General features: G+C 46.2%; 1 protein-coding gene across 1 annotated transcript in view; it reads left to right on the top strand.

Annotated features, from left to right (window-relative positions):
• The window catches only part of TDRD12 (tudor domain containing 12), a 156,020-nt gene extending 149,880 nt beyond the window's left edge, over positions 1-6,140 (top strand). The window contains exon 32 of the mRNA XM_050923143.1: positions 3,088-6,140. Coding sequence (XP_050779100.1) covers positions 3,088-3,176 — 89 coding nt within the window. The 3' untranslated portion in view covers positions 3,177-6,140. The remainder of the gene's footprint in view (positions 1-3,087) is intronic.
• Positions 6,141-15,228: the final 9,088 nt, after the last annotated feature.

Raw genomic sequence — 15,228 nt, 5'->3', positions numbered from 1 at the left:
GACACACCTTAGGGATGCTGCTAACTCCTCCTCCCAGTGTTATAGCTTCCCAACATTGGTAAACAAGTCCAGAAAACCTCTGCACAGGGGTTTCCTTCCAGCAATGTTCCCAATGCTCATGCTCACAATGGACGCTTCCCTAATCGGCTGGGGAGCGCACCTAGGGCGGCACAGGGCACAAGGCCGGTGGCCCGCATCAGAGACGCACCTACACATAAATCTCTTAGAGCTCAGAGCAGTGAGGCGAGCATGCCTTCACTTTCTTCCTCTCATAAAGAACAAATCTCTTCGTGCCTTAACAGACAACGTATCATGTATGTACTACATCAACAGACAAGGGGGAGCCCGATCACATTCCCTTGCATGGAAGCCATTCAACTATGGAATTGGTGCATACAACATCGAATACAAATCATCGCCTCCTACCTACCAGGCTGCAGGCGCTTCTTGACAGAATACGAATGGGAACTACATCCCGCAATACTCCAACAGCTCTTCTCCCTCTGGGGCACCCTGTCAATAGATCTCTGTGCCATGACCCAGAGTCGAAAATGTTCCGTTTTGCTCCAGAGCAGGACTCAGGACTGCATCCCTAGGAGATGCAGTCCTCATCCCATGGAACAACTCCCTCCTGTATGCCTTCCACCAATCCCTCTGTTACACAAGGTTCTTCGGAAGATTGCGGACGACAAGGCCCTGATCATCCTTATTGCCCCGGCTTGGCCAAGACAGATGTGGTATCCCTACCTACTCTGCATGTCCTCCTGTCACCCATGGGCTCTCCCCAACAGGCCAGACCACGTTTCCCAGGACAACGGATGGGTTCTTCACCCCCAGCTCCAAAAATTCCACCTCACAGCCTGATTCCTTCATGGTTCCAAACCCATGAACTAGACTGTTCCAAGCAAGTCTAATATGTCCTCCTGCACAGTAGGAAAGACTCCACTCGTAAAACCTACCTGCAGAAGTGGAAGCATTTCGCCCTCTGGTGCTCATGTAATCACTTAGCACCCAATAACATGACCCTCCCTAACATTCTGGACTATCTCCTGAAACTAAAACGGGACGGACTTTCGCTCAGCTCCATCAAAGTGCACCTGGCGGCGCTTACCACCTTCCATGACCTATTAGACGGTTATTCATTCTTTACCACCCCACCATAAAACACTTTCTCACGGGCCTGCAAAATCTCTACCCTGAAATTTATCCAACAGCGGCTGCATGGAATCTTAACCTCGTTCTTCATGCTCTCATGAAACCTCCATTTGAGGCCTTGGCTACCTCTTCTTATCTCCATATGTCCATGAAGGTGGCTTTCTTAGTTGCCGTAACATCAGCAGGGAGAGTTGGTGAAATGAGTCTGATGGCCAACCCTCTCTACACACTCTTCTCCAAAGACAAAGTCACTTTGAGACCACATCCTAAATTTCTTCCTAAAGTGGTATCGACCTTCCACCTCAACCAACCTATATACTTACTATTTTCTATCCCAAACCTCACAAGACTCCGCAAGAGGCAACCCTGCATACTCTCGAAGTCAGGCGAGCAATCACTTTTTATTTAGACAGGACTAAACCATTTCGTAAGTCCCCGTGACTCTTTGTTTCCATTACCAAAAGATCGAAAGGTACAGCTATCTCTGAACAACGTCTATCCAAGTGGATCTCTGACTGCATCAGATCCTGTTACCATGCGCAAAATCTTCAACTGCCCGAAGGCATTAGAACTCATTCCACTCGAGCCATGTCAACATCTGTTGCCTTCCTACACAATGTTCCCATTCCTGACATCTGCAAAGCGGCTATGAGGTCATCTGAATACAAGTTTGCAAAACGCTATGCTCTCACGCAAGACACCACGGCAGACACCACAGTAGACCATACAGTACTATCTACAGTACTCACTGCCGCATCTCCAAAGTCCCACCAACCATAGTGGGTACTGCTACACATTCACCTAGAGTGGAGCACCCACAGGGACAGCTCTCAAAGAAGAGGAGAAAGTTACTCACCTTACAGTAACTGAGGTTCTTCGAGATGTGTGTCCCTGTGGGTGCTCCACTCCCTGCCCTCTTCCCCTCTACTTTGGAGTACTAGTATGATTCTCCACAGTAGAGAAGGAACTGAGGAGGGTGTGGAAGATTCCAATGAGACGGGAGATACCAACTGAGTGCATGTGTCCTAACCAGGTACTGCTACCGAAAATCTCCAATCAACGGCGCTGGAAGGCACCGTCACCTAGCGTGGAGCACCCACAGGGACACACATCTCAAAGAACCTCAGTTACTGCAAGGTGAGTAACTTTCTCTTATTTACTTATTAATTAACCCAGAGTATGTATTAATGCCTGGGAAGCAAACAGCTGTGCATATCTTTCAGTGTTAGAGAGCGAACAGTCTATCAGTTTACCCTAGATATTTGTCATCTGCTTTTTTCTGTTGAAGAAGCTTGTTAATATGAATTTCTAGAATTAATTCACCACTAAAGGAGTGGGTATAGCCATTGTAGTTTGTACTGGAGCGTCTCTGATACAACTGTGGGCTGAATAGTAGATTATGTTCACTTAGATCACCTGTTGTTAATATCTTCTAAATTCATAAGAGAATGGATCCCTCTTTCATCTTATTGCTCAAAGTTCACAAAGCTGGTTAGGAAAACATTATTTTAAGCTTGTTTCACAGCCAAATAATTTCGTTCTATGTTCTGTCTCCTGAAGTACAAGTTTGATGGATATTCATTTCACTTTTGATGTATAACATATTCTCTCCTGTTAAGCATCTAGACCAAATAGTTATTTACACACCACCTCCCAAAACCAAATAAGTTCAGGCTCTTTTGAATTGGTATGGAGAAATGAGTATTGCTTCTAATCCTGAATGCAGCATCCTTAACAGAACACCAGTTCTGCACGCCATTATTCTCTTTCATCGGTTTATTTTTTCTCCAGTGTGTGCTTTTGGGTTTTTTAACTAAAAGTCTACAGTACATTTTTTCATACTACATAATCAAAATATATTAATAATTATAATTATAATATATTTTTATTTTACATGATAATATACTACATTTTCTCCCTTCATTGTTGTAGGTGCACAAAAAGCACATCATTCTTCTACATTGATAACAGAAGAAATGGAAGAATCCTCAGAAGATGGTGGAACAGAGAGTGATGACTAGCCAGCAGATAAATCTCTGTCAATCCCTTTTCTCCCAACCCAGAATGATGATTAAAGATTGTTTTGCAGCCCTTATTCAGATGAGGAGTTCCTCTAAACTCCATGGAGCTATTTGCAGAGTTTAAGGGCTTCAGGATCAAGTCTTCAATTTTTTTAGCAAAATAATAGTGAACTGAGCCCTTTTATTGTATTAAAATATGTTGTTTGATTCATTTTGGATACTTGAATTTGAAATATTTTATACCATGCAAGAAGAAAGGTTATGTATGTTCCTCTCAATGTTTTTTGTTAATTTACTTTAATACAGCATTGTCACTTATTGATGGTGTACTGTATAAAAAACTATGCTGCCCAGACAGCAAAAATAAAGAAAAGTACTAAACTGGGTGTAGGGAGCAAATAATTGGTTTAGTGGACTGGCAATAAGTTGCAGAACTTCTTGGTCACTGATGCATGTTTAGTCTTTGTTAACAATGATTAAAAACTGTTGCCATGTTATGATTTTTCACTGGCCTCAGTGAAGTGAAGTGCTGATTCCAAGACCAATTCCTAGTGAACTGATACTGTATGTATGTCACAGAATCAGTATCACTTTGGCACTACTGGTACCTTTGCTGACAGTTCTGTATCAAAGTCAGGCTTTAAATGGGTCTGGAGACTCAACTAACTTCTCAAACCTTCTTTCAGATTAGAGTTGAGGTATATTGAGGTAGTGGGAAAGGTTGCATTGTTGCTGCTCCTGCTTTGCTTGTTCTGTGGATGGATGGATAGATAGAGGATTTAGTCTCTTGATGTCAGTTTGGTGTCAGATGGTGCTTTTCATGAGCATTAGTTGAGAGAGAAAAAAGGACAATAAGGAATAGATTAATCTTTCTCCCTTTCACCCAGGCCAATTGAAAGGTCTTGCTGCTCAGCACTAAAATCATTACTTACATTTTATTTAGCACCTTTCATCTAAAGATCCCAAATCACCCCATTAATTAGATTTGTGTGTGTGCACACAATCACACATTATTCTTCTAATATAGAAGGTAGTAGCCATGAAACAGCCCCGAGCAATACAGCACAACTATTCAGGACAACAATTGAACAATCACAGTTAAAACTACAAGGGAATTTTATCTAGGTGGAAGGCAATTGTCCAGTTGTGATTTAGCTAGGACACCAAGAGTAATACCTTTACTATTGAACATGCTGCCAGGAATGTGTGAATGTCTTTACTTCAAGAACCAAGGGAGCTACAGTGGTAATAAGTTTACACTAATAATTACGTAACATACATTTGTAGGGTAAAATGTGATAGAAGCATAAAGAGTAACTACCAGCTTGTTTTGCTTCTCCCAAATATTACTTTGCTCAGTGGAAAACTGCAGTGTAATCTAAGATTGTAATCTCTTAAAGGTACTGAGTTAGATGTATATTTGAAAAAATTAAGTCTTGTAACTATTTTGACAGTCTGCTCAGATTTGAGTACAGGCACTTTCCGATTTTTATATGATGGTTTTTAAAAAACATGAATTTAAATGTTATTCAAGAATAGAACTTAATTCTAGTCTTGCTGAACATTATTGTAAAGATGGATATGACCTGTCAGATAATCGGGATAATTCCTTGACAGGGCAAGATTTTTCCCTTCACTATGTTTTATAGTAGATTGGAAAATATGCTTTAGAGAGCAGTTCTGCACTGGCAGGTAGATCCATTAGGTGATATAACAGATACACCTCTACCTCGATATAACACTGTCCTTGGGAGCTGCCAAATCTTACCGCATTATAGGTGAAACCGTTATATTGAAGTTGCTTTGATCCATCGGAGTGTGCAGCCCCGCCCCTCTGGAGCACTGCTTTACCGTGTTATATCCAAATTCGTGTTACATCGGGTTGCAATATAGCGAGGTAGTGGTGTATATTGATGTCTTTTCTATCTCTAGCTTTTGTTACAATTCTATGATCAGTGCTGTGATGCTGTAGAAAAGCATGATTTAGTGGTTAAAGCACAGGGCTAGAGTTGATAGGTTTGGGTTCTGTTCCTAACTGTCATGTACTTCCTGTGTAACTTTAGACCAGTTGCTTAATCTTTGCCTCCATTTCCTCATCTATAAAATGGGTATATTTACATGAAGTGGATGTGCATACCTACCTCACAGATGTGTAGTGAGCGTAAATTAATCTTCGTAAAGTTTATTGAACTGTTCACATGCAACGTGCTATTCAATTTAAATACTTCATTCAATTTTATGAATTCTATAAAGATCATTAACATAGTGCATATATAGTTATGAAGAGAATGAGATGACGGTTGTATGTAAATATTTTGAAAACTCATTTTTAATATATTTTTTCTCAGCCACTCTAGTTACTAACTAGTTTTCATTTAAAGGATGGTAAATAACCATTCAGCGTTCCTCCTTTATTTCTGTTAACCCTATGAAGAATTAAATACGCAAGTATTTTAAATTAAGTATGCAAAGTAGATACTCAGGAATGTTGCATAAATTTTTCTTTCTAAGGAATGTAATTTGTGGAAGGCTAAACAAGGAAATTAGTCTTTTAAGTTAAGTTAAACTTTGTGCTCAAACCAGCTTTTAGAGATGTGAAACTGGTGGAATGTCCCATGGATCTTCTGGATTTCAGTTATCTATAGAGACACTTTTGTAGTACTAACATACAGGAATGCAAGTTACCTTTTATTGCTCTGGAACAGCAGTTAATTAACTACCTGGTGTCACGGTTGTGCTAATGAAATTGATAGTCATGATGCTGATGCGCAAAAAATAAGATGAACAAAGATGATGATTTATACTCTGTTTAAAAATTAGGAAAATCATTGCTTGCCAAAAAAAAGAAGATCTGCAGGGAAAGATTTTATTTTCAGCATTCTTAGAGGAAAGTGTAGTCTTAAAGTAGCTGATGTTTTTCTTACAAGTAATGTATCGTAAGTGTAATTGAGATTTTTGTTTTGAAGTACCAATAAAAATACTAAGATACTTGCATAAAAATCTATATTTTCCTTGTAATAGAAGGTTTTAGTAGCTCTATTTTTATAGAGCCCAATATATGCCACACTTCTTACAGACAAAAAAAAAACAGTCCCTCCCTTGAAGAGTTTATAATCTAAATAAATGTATAACATAATAGGGGAAGACAAAGGGCATGCCTATGCTGCCTGCTGTTTGGAGAATGGGAACATGACTAGCAGTGCACATCAAAGTGCTGCGCTGTAACTCGCCTGTGTGGATGCTGCAGGAATAAATTAAAAGGTTCCTAGTTCACAGTGATCCTGTTTGAACAGCATGATGGGCAGGAAGAGGGCAGCAGCATCAGGAAGATGATGTCACTGGGATCTTGGAACTACAAAAGCCATCTTGCTGTAGCTTCTGCTGCTGAGGATCTGGGATTCTTCTGAGGATCTGGGATTGCTCCTAAGAGATTGTTGTCTTTCCACCCTCAGCCTTACCTGGCTGAGGATAGGCGCTTGGGAGTGATTGGTGCTTGGAGCAAGGAGGAGAGGCACGGTAAACACTGGAGTTGGACCCCTTTTGCACCTGCCATGCTGTTTGCTTTAAAAAGGCATGCACGTTTCATTGATATAGATTCTTATTCTATTGAGTTTTAAATGATCCTGAAACAAAAGACATATAAACTGTAAACACAGGGGTAAAAGAAATAATTTTATTATAGAATTCTACATACAATATTAAGAGGTTCTGAAGCTCTTTAGTGTGGACACATCACCACTGGAAAAATTCATCAGTGTTCATGGTAGATTCTCCATTGCTGTTTAATTTTTAAATCAAGATCGATGTTTTTCTAAAAGATATGTTCTTGGAATTTTTTCAAGGAAGTACTCTGGCCTGTATTGTATAGGAGGTGATGATCACAATGATCTCTTCTGGCCTTGGAATCCATGAGAAAAAACTCTGTACATTTGGGATCACATGAACCATCTCGTCTCCCATTCACAATTGCATATTATTCCTGAAGCAACTATAACAATTACCGTGAATAAGCAATATCAAGGGAATATTCAAGTAGAGGTGTGCCTCTAATGACCCCTGGACTGGCACCGCTTTGGCGCGGTATAAGGGGCGCTGTGTGCTCACCCCACCTCAGTTCCTTCCTGCTGCCAGCGAAGGTGCTTCAGTACTGCTCTGCTCCAGCTCTACTGTAGCTTTTCCTCTTTGGAATTTGTTAGTTCGTAGTTAATTAGTACCTATAGTTACCAAAAAAAAAAATATTAGAATAGTTAAGTTCACCAAGGTCAGGGCATGCCCCGTTCTCTGGGCTTTAAGTCATGTGACACTTGCAAACGGCCTATGCCTGTGAGTGTTCCGCACGCAGACTTTTTACGCTACCTGGGGGAAACACACGTCTGCAACCGCTGCAAAATTTGCAGATCCTTTGAACTTCGGACTAAGGAGGAGTGGGGACATACAGCTCCAAGCCATTTTGATGGAGTCGGCCCTTACCCCCACACTGCTGCACCGCTCTGTGTCGGCACTGAGCACTCAGGGTGCATAGTGACCCAACAATGCCCTCCACCAGTTGGCACTGGTCCCTGTCCACAGGACACTCTAAAAAGGTGAAGAAGAGACCTTCTCCACCACGGCACCGGAGCAAGGCTGGAAGAGAGACTAGTTCAATGTTGGGCAGCTCTCGATCCCCATTGGCCTTCCAGCCTCTTACTCAAGTCAAGCGGAGTAGCCCAGCCCACTCAGAGCCGACTTACCCAGACGCCAGTGGCCACATTCAGGTGCCCTCCATGTCGAAGGCCTTGCAGGTGGCCTGAGACATTATGTCTCTACTGATACCAGTCGCACCGCTGTCAATGGATCCCCGGTCCAGGGGCAAGCCCCCACTCGGACCCCCACAGTCACTGCCTGGATGATACCACTTACGGTTGAGGGAAGATTACTGATACTGTTCTTGGCACATTGACCATCCCGCATGCAGCCCATGCTAGTCCCCGTCAACCTCCACCAGGTTGTCTGGCTGTGTGTGGAGCACCAGGGATTCCAGGCACCTCTCCTCCTCGAGGGAATGCAGACCTCGCAATGAGAGCATGACCTGCCGAGACCAGGACAGATAGCACCGGAGGTCATTATCTCCAAGACTCTATCGTGGACCCTCTTGGTATGGATGTTGACGCCGCTCTCCCTCTTCGTCCTGTCCGAGGGCGCTGCTCCCACAGCCCCAGGCTTTGATCAGTGGCACCTCACCATCGTGGATCCGCCTATTAGAGCTGTTCGCGGAGCAGCTGCTACAAACAGTACTCCCACTCCTGCACGCCGGGATCATGGTCTCGTGTTCGACACCACTCCCGACACCATCACTTGTCCCCGTCCTGGGATAGCAGTAGTTTGTATGCCAGCCCGGCCTCCCGTTGTCCACAGTCAGTGGGCCAGGTAGGGCAGTCCACTCCGACATTGCCACAGCAGGTGCAGTGGCACTGGGCTCCCTGGCCAGTGCCATGGTGCCAATGGGTCCTGTGGGCCCCGACGCAGCCCCCCTGTGGTGGCTCATTTGGTGGCCGGAGCCTCAGAAAGACCATCGGCCTCCCAGAAAAGGGTCAGTGGCCCGCTTATTCTCTAGTCCCACACTTACAAGGGGGATCAAGTGATAGGACCTGCAGCACTGGCGGGGATGCAGGGCACTGCACTCCCTTCTTCGTTCTCCCCTGATGAAGCGATAATGACCCCTCCTCCTCCTGTCTCGCAGGAGGACACGAAAGCCCACCAGGAACTGTTGAAAAGGGTGACATCAAGCCTCAGCCTACAAAGTGAGGAGGGGGAGGAACCCTCGGACTCCCTCTTCAATGTCCTCTCAGCTTCAGCACCGGCCAGGGTGGATCTCCCACTTCATGAAAGGGTGGCAGAAATCTCAAATGCCCTGTGGCAAACCCCGGCTTCCTTGTCCCCATCTCCAAGAGGGCAGAACGGAAATGTTTCATGCCTGACAAGGGGCATGAATATCTGTATACCCACCCCGCCCCCAACTCTCTAGTGGTTGAGGCGGTTAACTCTAGGGAGCATCAAGGTCAGCCCGTTCCTTCTCCTAAGAGTAAGGACTCAAGGAGACTAGATTTATTCAGTAGAAAAATTTATTTGTCTTTGAGCTTCCAACTGAGGGTGGCTAACCACTAAGCCCTGTTGGGCAGATATGACTTCAGTTTGTGGGGTTCAGTGCCCAAATTTGCGGACTCCCTCCAGGAGCCTGATAAGCAGGTGTTTAAGGCTCTGGTTGGGGAGGGCATGGCTGCCGCTAGGCAGCTCTTCAGACAGCCACGGATACAGCTGCACGGTCTATGGCCTCCACGGTGTCCATGAGGAGAGCGTCATGGCTCCTTCTGTCTGGGTTGTCCAGCGAGGCACAGAACTCCTTGCAGGGCCTTTTATTTGATGGCAAGGCCCTGTTTGTGGAACAAGCAGACCTGAAGTTACACGGTCTTAAGGACTCCCACATGACATTAAAGACCCTCTGTCTCTGTGTCCTGGCCCCAGCCAGTCCAAGTTCAAACCGTAGGCTCCCAGTCAGGCCACCCGCTCCAGATACCAGCCCCCTTATAAAAAATCAAGGGACTATAAAAAGCGCCCATAAAGGCAATCCTGACCTGCGTCCCAGCCTGGGCCCTCTAAGGGCAAGCAGGCGGGTAAGTGCCAGTTTTGATGGGACGCCTAGGGACGATTTACCGGTTTGTGCTAGGGATTCATCAGACCTTCACTTCTCTAACCATGTATGTACTTTCCTCCTGAAGACCAAAGGGGGGCTCAGGCCCCTTCTGGACCTGCGAGGCCTGAACCAGTACATGGTAAAGCTCAAGTTTTGCATGGTCTCTTTAACCTCAATCATCCCCATCCTTGAGACTGGTACAACGCCCTCGATCTACAGGATGTGTACTTTCACATTCATATTTTCGAGGACCGCAGGCGTTTCCTCCACTTCACAGTAGGGCAGGAGCACTACCAGTTCACTGTCCCCTCATTTGGCCTATCGACGGCTGCCAGAGTCTTTACAAAGTGTATATCTGTGGTAGTGGCCTACCTCAGGCGTTTCGGGGGGGTAGGGGTGGTGAGGGTTCAGATCTTTCCCTACTTTGATGACTGGCTGGTCAAGGGACAGCTGCAGGTCACAGATACAGGATCACATAACACTTCTCCTGTCACACATACCACACAAGGGCTGCTAGTAAACAACACCAAGTCAACATTGGTACCAGTGCAATGCTTAGAGTTCATTGAGGCAATTCTGGAAGCGACATCAGCCAGAGCCTCCCTCCCACCAGACAGATTTGAAACCCTAAGGGAGCTCACTGGTATGGTCACAAGGTTTTCTGTGATGACTGCTAGAGCGTGCCGCCAACTGCTGGGTCATATGTCAGTGTGCACGTACATGGTTCATTACGCCAGACTCAGGATGTGGCCCTTTCAGCTCTGATTTGGTCTCGGTATTCTCCCAGTCCAGAGACAGGATGGACAAAGTCTTCACTGTGCCCGAACCTGTAATAGCCTCTCTACGCTGGTGGTCCTCCTAGGGGAACATGCTTCAAGGGGTCCTGTTCAGGGTCTGGTCCCCGACTGCAGAGTTGGTGTCCGATGCGTCGGACCTGGGGTGGGGAGCCTATGTGGGAAACCTCCAGACCTAAGGTCTGTGGTCTATGCAGGACCTAGCCCTGCTCATAAATGTCAGGGAGCTCAGGGCAGTCCGTCTAGTCTGCATGGCTTTTTGCTCATGCCTAGTGAGCGGTCAGAGTGCTCAGGGTTCTCGTGGACAACACAAACTCGATGTTCTACTTCAACAGTCAAGGCAGGGTCTACTCCTCAGCCCTCTGCCAGGAAGCCCTCAGGCTGTGGGACTTCTGCATAGTCCATGATATCTACTTGGAAGCCCATCAACTACCGGGCATCCAAAAGTCTTGGGGGGATTGGCCGAGCCAGGACTTCTCTTCTCAGCACAAATGGTCACTGCACCTGGACGTGGTGCACAGGATTTTCCAAATGTGGGGCACTCCCCAGGTGGACCTGTTCATGACCCACAGGTGTCCCTGCTTCGGCTCCAGGGGAGGGTTGGGATGCTTTCCTTCTGTCCTAATTGGGTCACTTTCTCTATGCCTTACCCCCAATTCCACTGATCAACAAGGTCTTGGAAAAGATAAAGATGGATAGGGCCCATGTCCTCCTGATCGCCTTGGCATGGCCCAGGCAGCATTGGTACGGGACTCTTGAGCTTGGCAGTCACCCTGCTGGGTCTGTTGCCTGCCAGCCCACCCGGACCTGCTCTCCCAGGACTAAGGTCACTTCCTCCACCCTACCCTAGCAGCCCTCCACCTCATGGCTAGGTTGCTCAGTGGTTAGGCCAGGAGGAGAGGACTTGCTTGGAAGGAGTTCAGTGTGTCCTCCTGGAGAGCAGGAAGCCCTCCACATATCAGGCCTACCTTTCAAAATGATCTTGGTTTTCCCTGGTTGTCACTGATCGGGGCATCTCGCCAGTGGCTGCTCCGATCCAGCTTATAGTAGACTACCTCCTTCATCTTAGAGCCCAGGGCCTAGCGTCCTTGTACATCAAGGTGAACCTAGCAGCCATATCGGCCTTTCATCCACGATTTGCAGGGCCAGATGATATTCTTTCATGTTATGACTGGTCAATTTCTTAAGGGCTTGGATCGCCTCTTTCTGTATGTTAGCCCAGTGACAAAGTTCCTCCTCTACCTTGGTGGGTCCTGCGCTTATTGGCAGATTTGCTCACCTCAGTGATCTTCCCCACAGTCTGGATCAACTCCTGTGTCTGATCAGGAGTTGGGAGGTTTGGGGAGAACCCGGGCCTGCCCTCTACTCTGGGTTCCAGTCCAGGGCCCTGTGGATTGCAGCTGTCTATAGTGCCTCCTGTAACAGCTGCATGACAGCTACAACTCCCTGAGCTACTTCCCCGTGGCCTCATCCAAACACTTCCTCACCATAGGACCTTCCTCCTGGTGTCTGATAATGCTTGTACTCCTTAATCCTCCAGCAGCATACCCTCTCACTCTTAGCTCCTTGCGCCTCTTGCTCCCAGCTCCTCACATGCACATCACAAGCTGAAGTGAGCTCCTTTTTAAACCCAGGTGCCCTGATTAGCTTGCCTTGATTGGCTGCAGATGTTCTAATCAGCCTGTCTGCCTTAATTGGTTCTAGCAGGTTCCTGATTACTCTAGTGCAACCCCTGCTGTGGTCACTCAGGGAACAGAAAATTACTCATCCAGTGACCAGTATATTTGCCCTCTACCAGACTCCTGTACCCTACTGGTCTGGGCAGCCTCCATTTCCCCAGTGGGACCTGAACTTGGTGCTGGCCAGGCTAACTGGACCTCCATTTGATCCGCTTGCTACATGCCTCTGGTCACACCTCTCGTGGAAAGTAGCCTTTCTGGTGGTGATCATGTCTGCTAGATGGGTCTTGGAGCTCCGTGCCCTGACCTCCAAACCCTCATACATGGTGTTCCCTAAGGATAAGGTCCAGCTCCGCCCATACCCTTCGTTCCTCCCTAAGGTGGTCTCCACCTATTATATGGGCCAGGACATTTTCCTGACAGTGCTCTCTTCCAAACCTCATGTGTCCAGTGCGGAGCACTGCCTCCACATGTGAAATGGGCTCTGGCTTTTTACCTGGAATGTACAAAGCCATTCAGGAAGTCTTCACAATTGTTCATTGCCATGGCTTAACGCATGAAAGGTTGGCTGATCTCCACTCAGTGGCTCTTCAACTGGATCACTTCGTGTATCCATTCCCCCGCCACCGATTGTGAGAGCGCACTTGACTAGGGCGCAAGCCTCATCGGCTGCATTTCTGGCCCATGTCCCTATTCAGGACATCTGTAGAGCTGCACATGGTCATCGGTCCACATGTTCACCTCGCATTATGCGATAATCTCCCAAACTGGAGAGTACACCAGGTTCAGCAGGGCAGTGCTTCATCCTGAGTGTCTGTGAATTCCTATCCACCTCCAAAAGATATAGCTTGGAATCACCTATTATGGAATGCACATAAGCAATCACTCGAAGAAGAAAAGACAATTACCTTTCAGTAATTCGTGTTCTTTGAGATGTGTTGCTCCTGTCCATTCCATTTCCCACCTTCCTTCCTTGCTGTTGGATTTGTCTGGCAAGAAGGAACTGAGGGTGGGAGGAGCACACAGCGTCCCAGATACCGCGCCATAGCGGTGCCACTCCAGAAGTTGCTCGGGGCGCTCCCCTACAGGTACTGCTAAAGGAAAAACTTCCGGCACCAGTGCACATGGCGAGCATGCACACCTATTGTGGAATGGACCTGAGCAACACATCTCAAAGAACACCAGTTATGGAAAGGTAACTGTCTTTTCCGGCATCAGATCTGCATACGGAAGTTTCAGCCACACCCCCTGTACTGTGCAAGTTCATTCTGTGAGAGTGTAAGCTATGTCAATAGCATTCTTAAGTGATGTTTCAATATTGGATATTTGCAGGGTTTCCACATGGTCATCAGTGCATACTTTTTTGAACCATTATGCCATTATTGTGGGATCAAGAGCTGATGCAAAATTTGGGAAGGTGGTCCTTCAGGCCCTGTTTAAATAGGATCTGCACAAAGTGGGACTAAGTCTGCTTACAAGTCACGGAAATGAAATACATGGCTGTATCTAATCGAAAAAGAAGAGAAGGTTCCATACTGTAACTGTGGTTCTCCAAGATGTGATGCAGATGTGTATTCCATGACCCACCATCTGCCCCCTCTGCATCGGAGTCTAGTCTCTGGGCATTTGGTGCGAAAGACCTGAGGGGGATCAGGGCAGCGCTGCCTCATACAGCTAGAGGAGGAGCCATGGCCACGAGGCACAAGTACCACCCCTTTATGGTACTGTTAGGCAAAATCCTCTAGCTCTGGTGTGGTGAGCATGCATTTACAGTACAAAGCAACAAAGAGTCCTGTGGCACCTTATAAACTAACAGACATATTGGAGTCAAGAATACCCACTTTGTCAGACGTGACTCATGTCATGCGTCTGGCGAAGTGGATATTCACCCATGAAAGCTTATGCTCCAATACGTCTGTTAGTCTATAAAGTGTCACAGGACTCTTTGTCGCTTTTTACAGATCCAGACTAACACGGATAGCCCTCTGACACTTGACATTTACAGTACATAATCTTTCTTCTTGTACAAACCCCTGTTCTTTCTTTGGTCAGGGAGTGGGATAGTGGCAGACCACGATCTGCTTCTGGGCCTCCAGTTCCCCAGTCTCCTGCTGGGATCAAATAATGAATTCGTTATCTCAAGGGAAATGGAGTTTGCAGCTAGATGTATACATCTCACTTAGTCGTTGGTAGAAAACTCTCAATGGACTTGTTCACCTACAGGTACCTAACCTCCCCAGCTGCTGCTGCTGCTTCCCACTCTTCTGATCCTGTGGCCATGAAATGGGATGCCTTTTCCTGGGATTGGAGTAAGGAGTTTAGATGTGTTCCCTCCTGTTCTCTTACTGCTGAAGATCAGGACAGACAAAGCAGAGACCTTTTTCTAATCCCTCCCCAGGTGATCACAGAGAACTTAGTTCTGTGAACTCTTAGACTCTCTGGCCCACTGAGATGGCTTTCTCCCTGCCCAGACTTAAGTTTGTCAAGGTTCAGTTCCCTTCTGCAACCTAGCCTTCCTGAACCTCACAAGTTGGAGGATGAGTGGTCTCTGCTCCTAGCAGATTATTTCTCGTGTAACATTGCTAAGCTCTTGTTGAATAGTCAGAAAACTTTGACTAAGGAGACATACTCCAGAATCTGGGTGACCTTTTCCGACTGCTTAGAATATTTCTTGCATTATCTGCTTACTGTTCTATACTTCCAGCAGGATGGAAGGAAAGGGAAACAATCAACAAAGGAAATTTACTCACTAGTTAAGCATGCCTGCAACCCTCACTTTGTTTTCCAGTGCATGCCTGCAACCCTCACTTTCTGTTTTCCTTGTCTTTTCTTCTGGGGATTTCCAGCTTTTGATCTACCTGACAGGCTGAGGTTGGAGTCAGCCTAATATGCACTTAGGCTTTCACTAT

The sequence above is a fragment of the Gopherus flavomarginatus genome, chromosome 14 (genome assembly GCF_025201925.1).
Source record: "Gopherus flavomarginatus isolate rGopFla2 chromosome 14, rGopFla2.mat.asm, whole genome shotgun sequence".
In the NCBI taxonomy this organism is placed as follows: Eukaryota; Metazoa; Chordata; order Testudines; family Testudinidae; genus Gopherus; species Gopherus flavomarginatus.
This window is presented reverse-complemented; position numbering and strand designations above follow the sequence as displayed.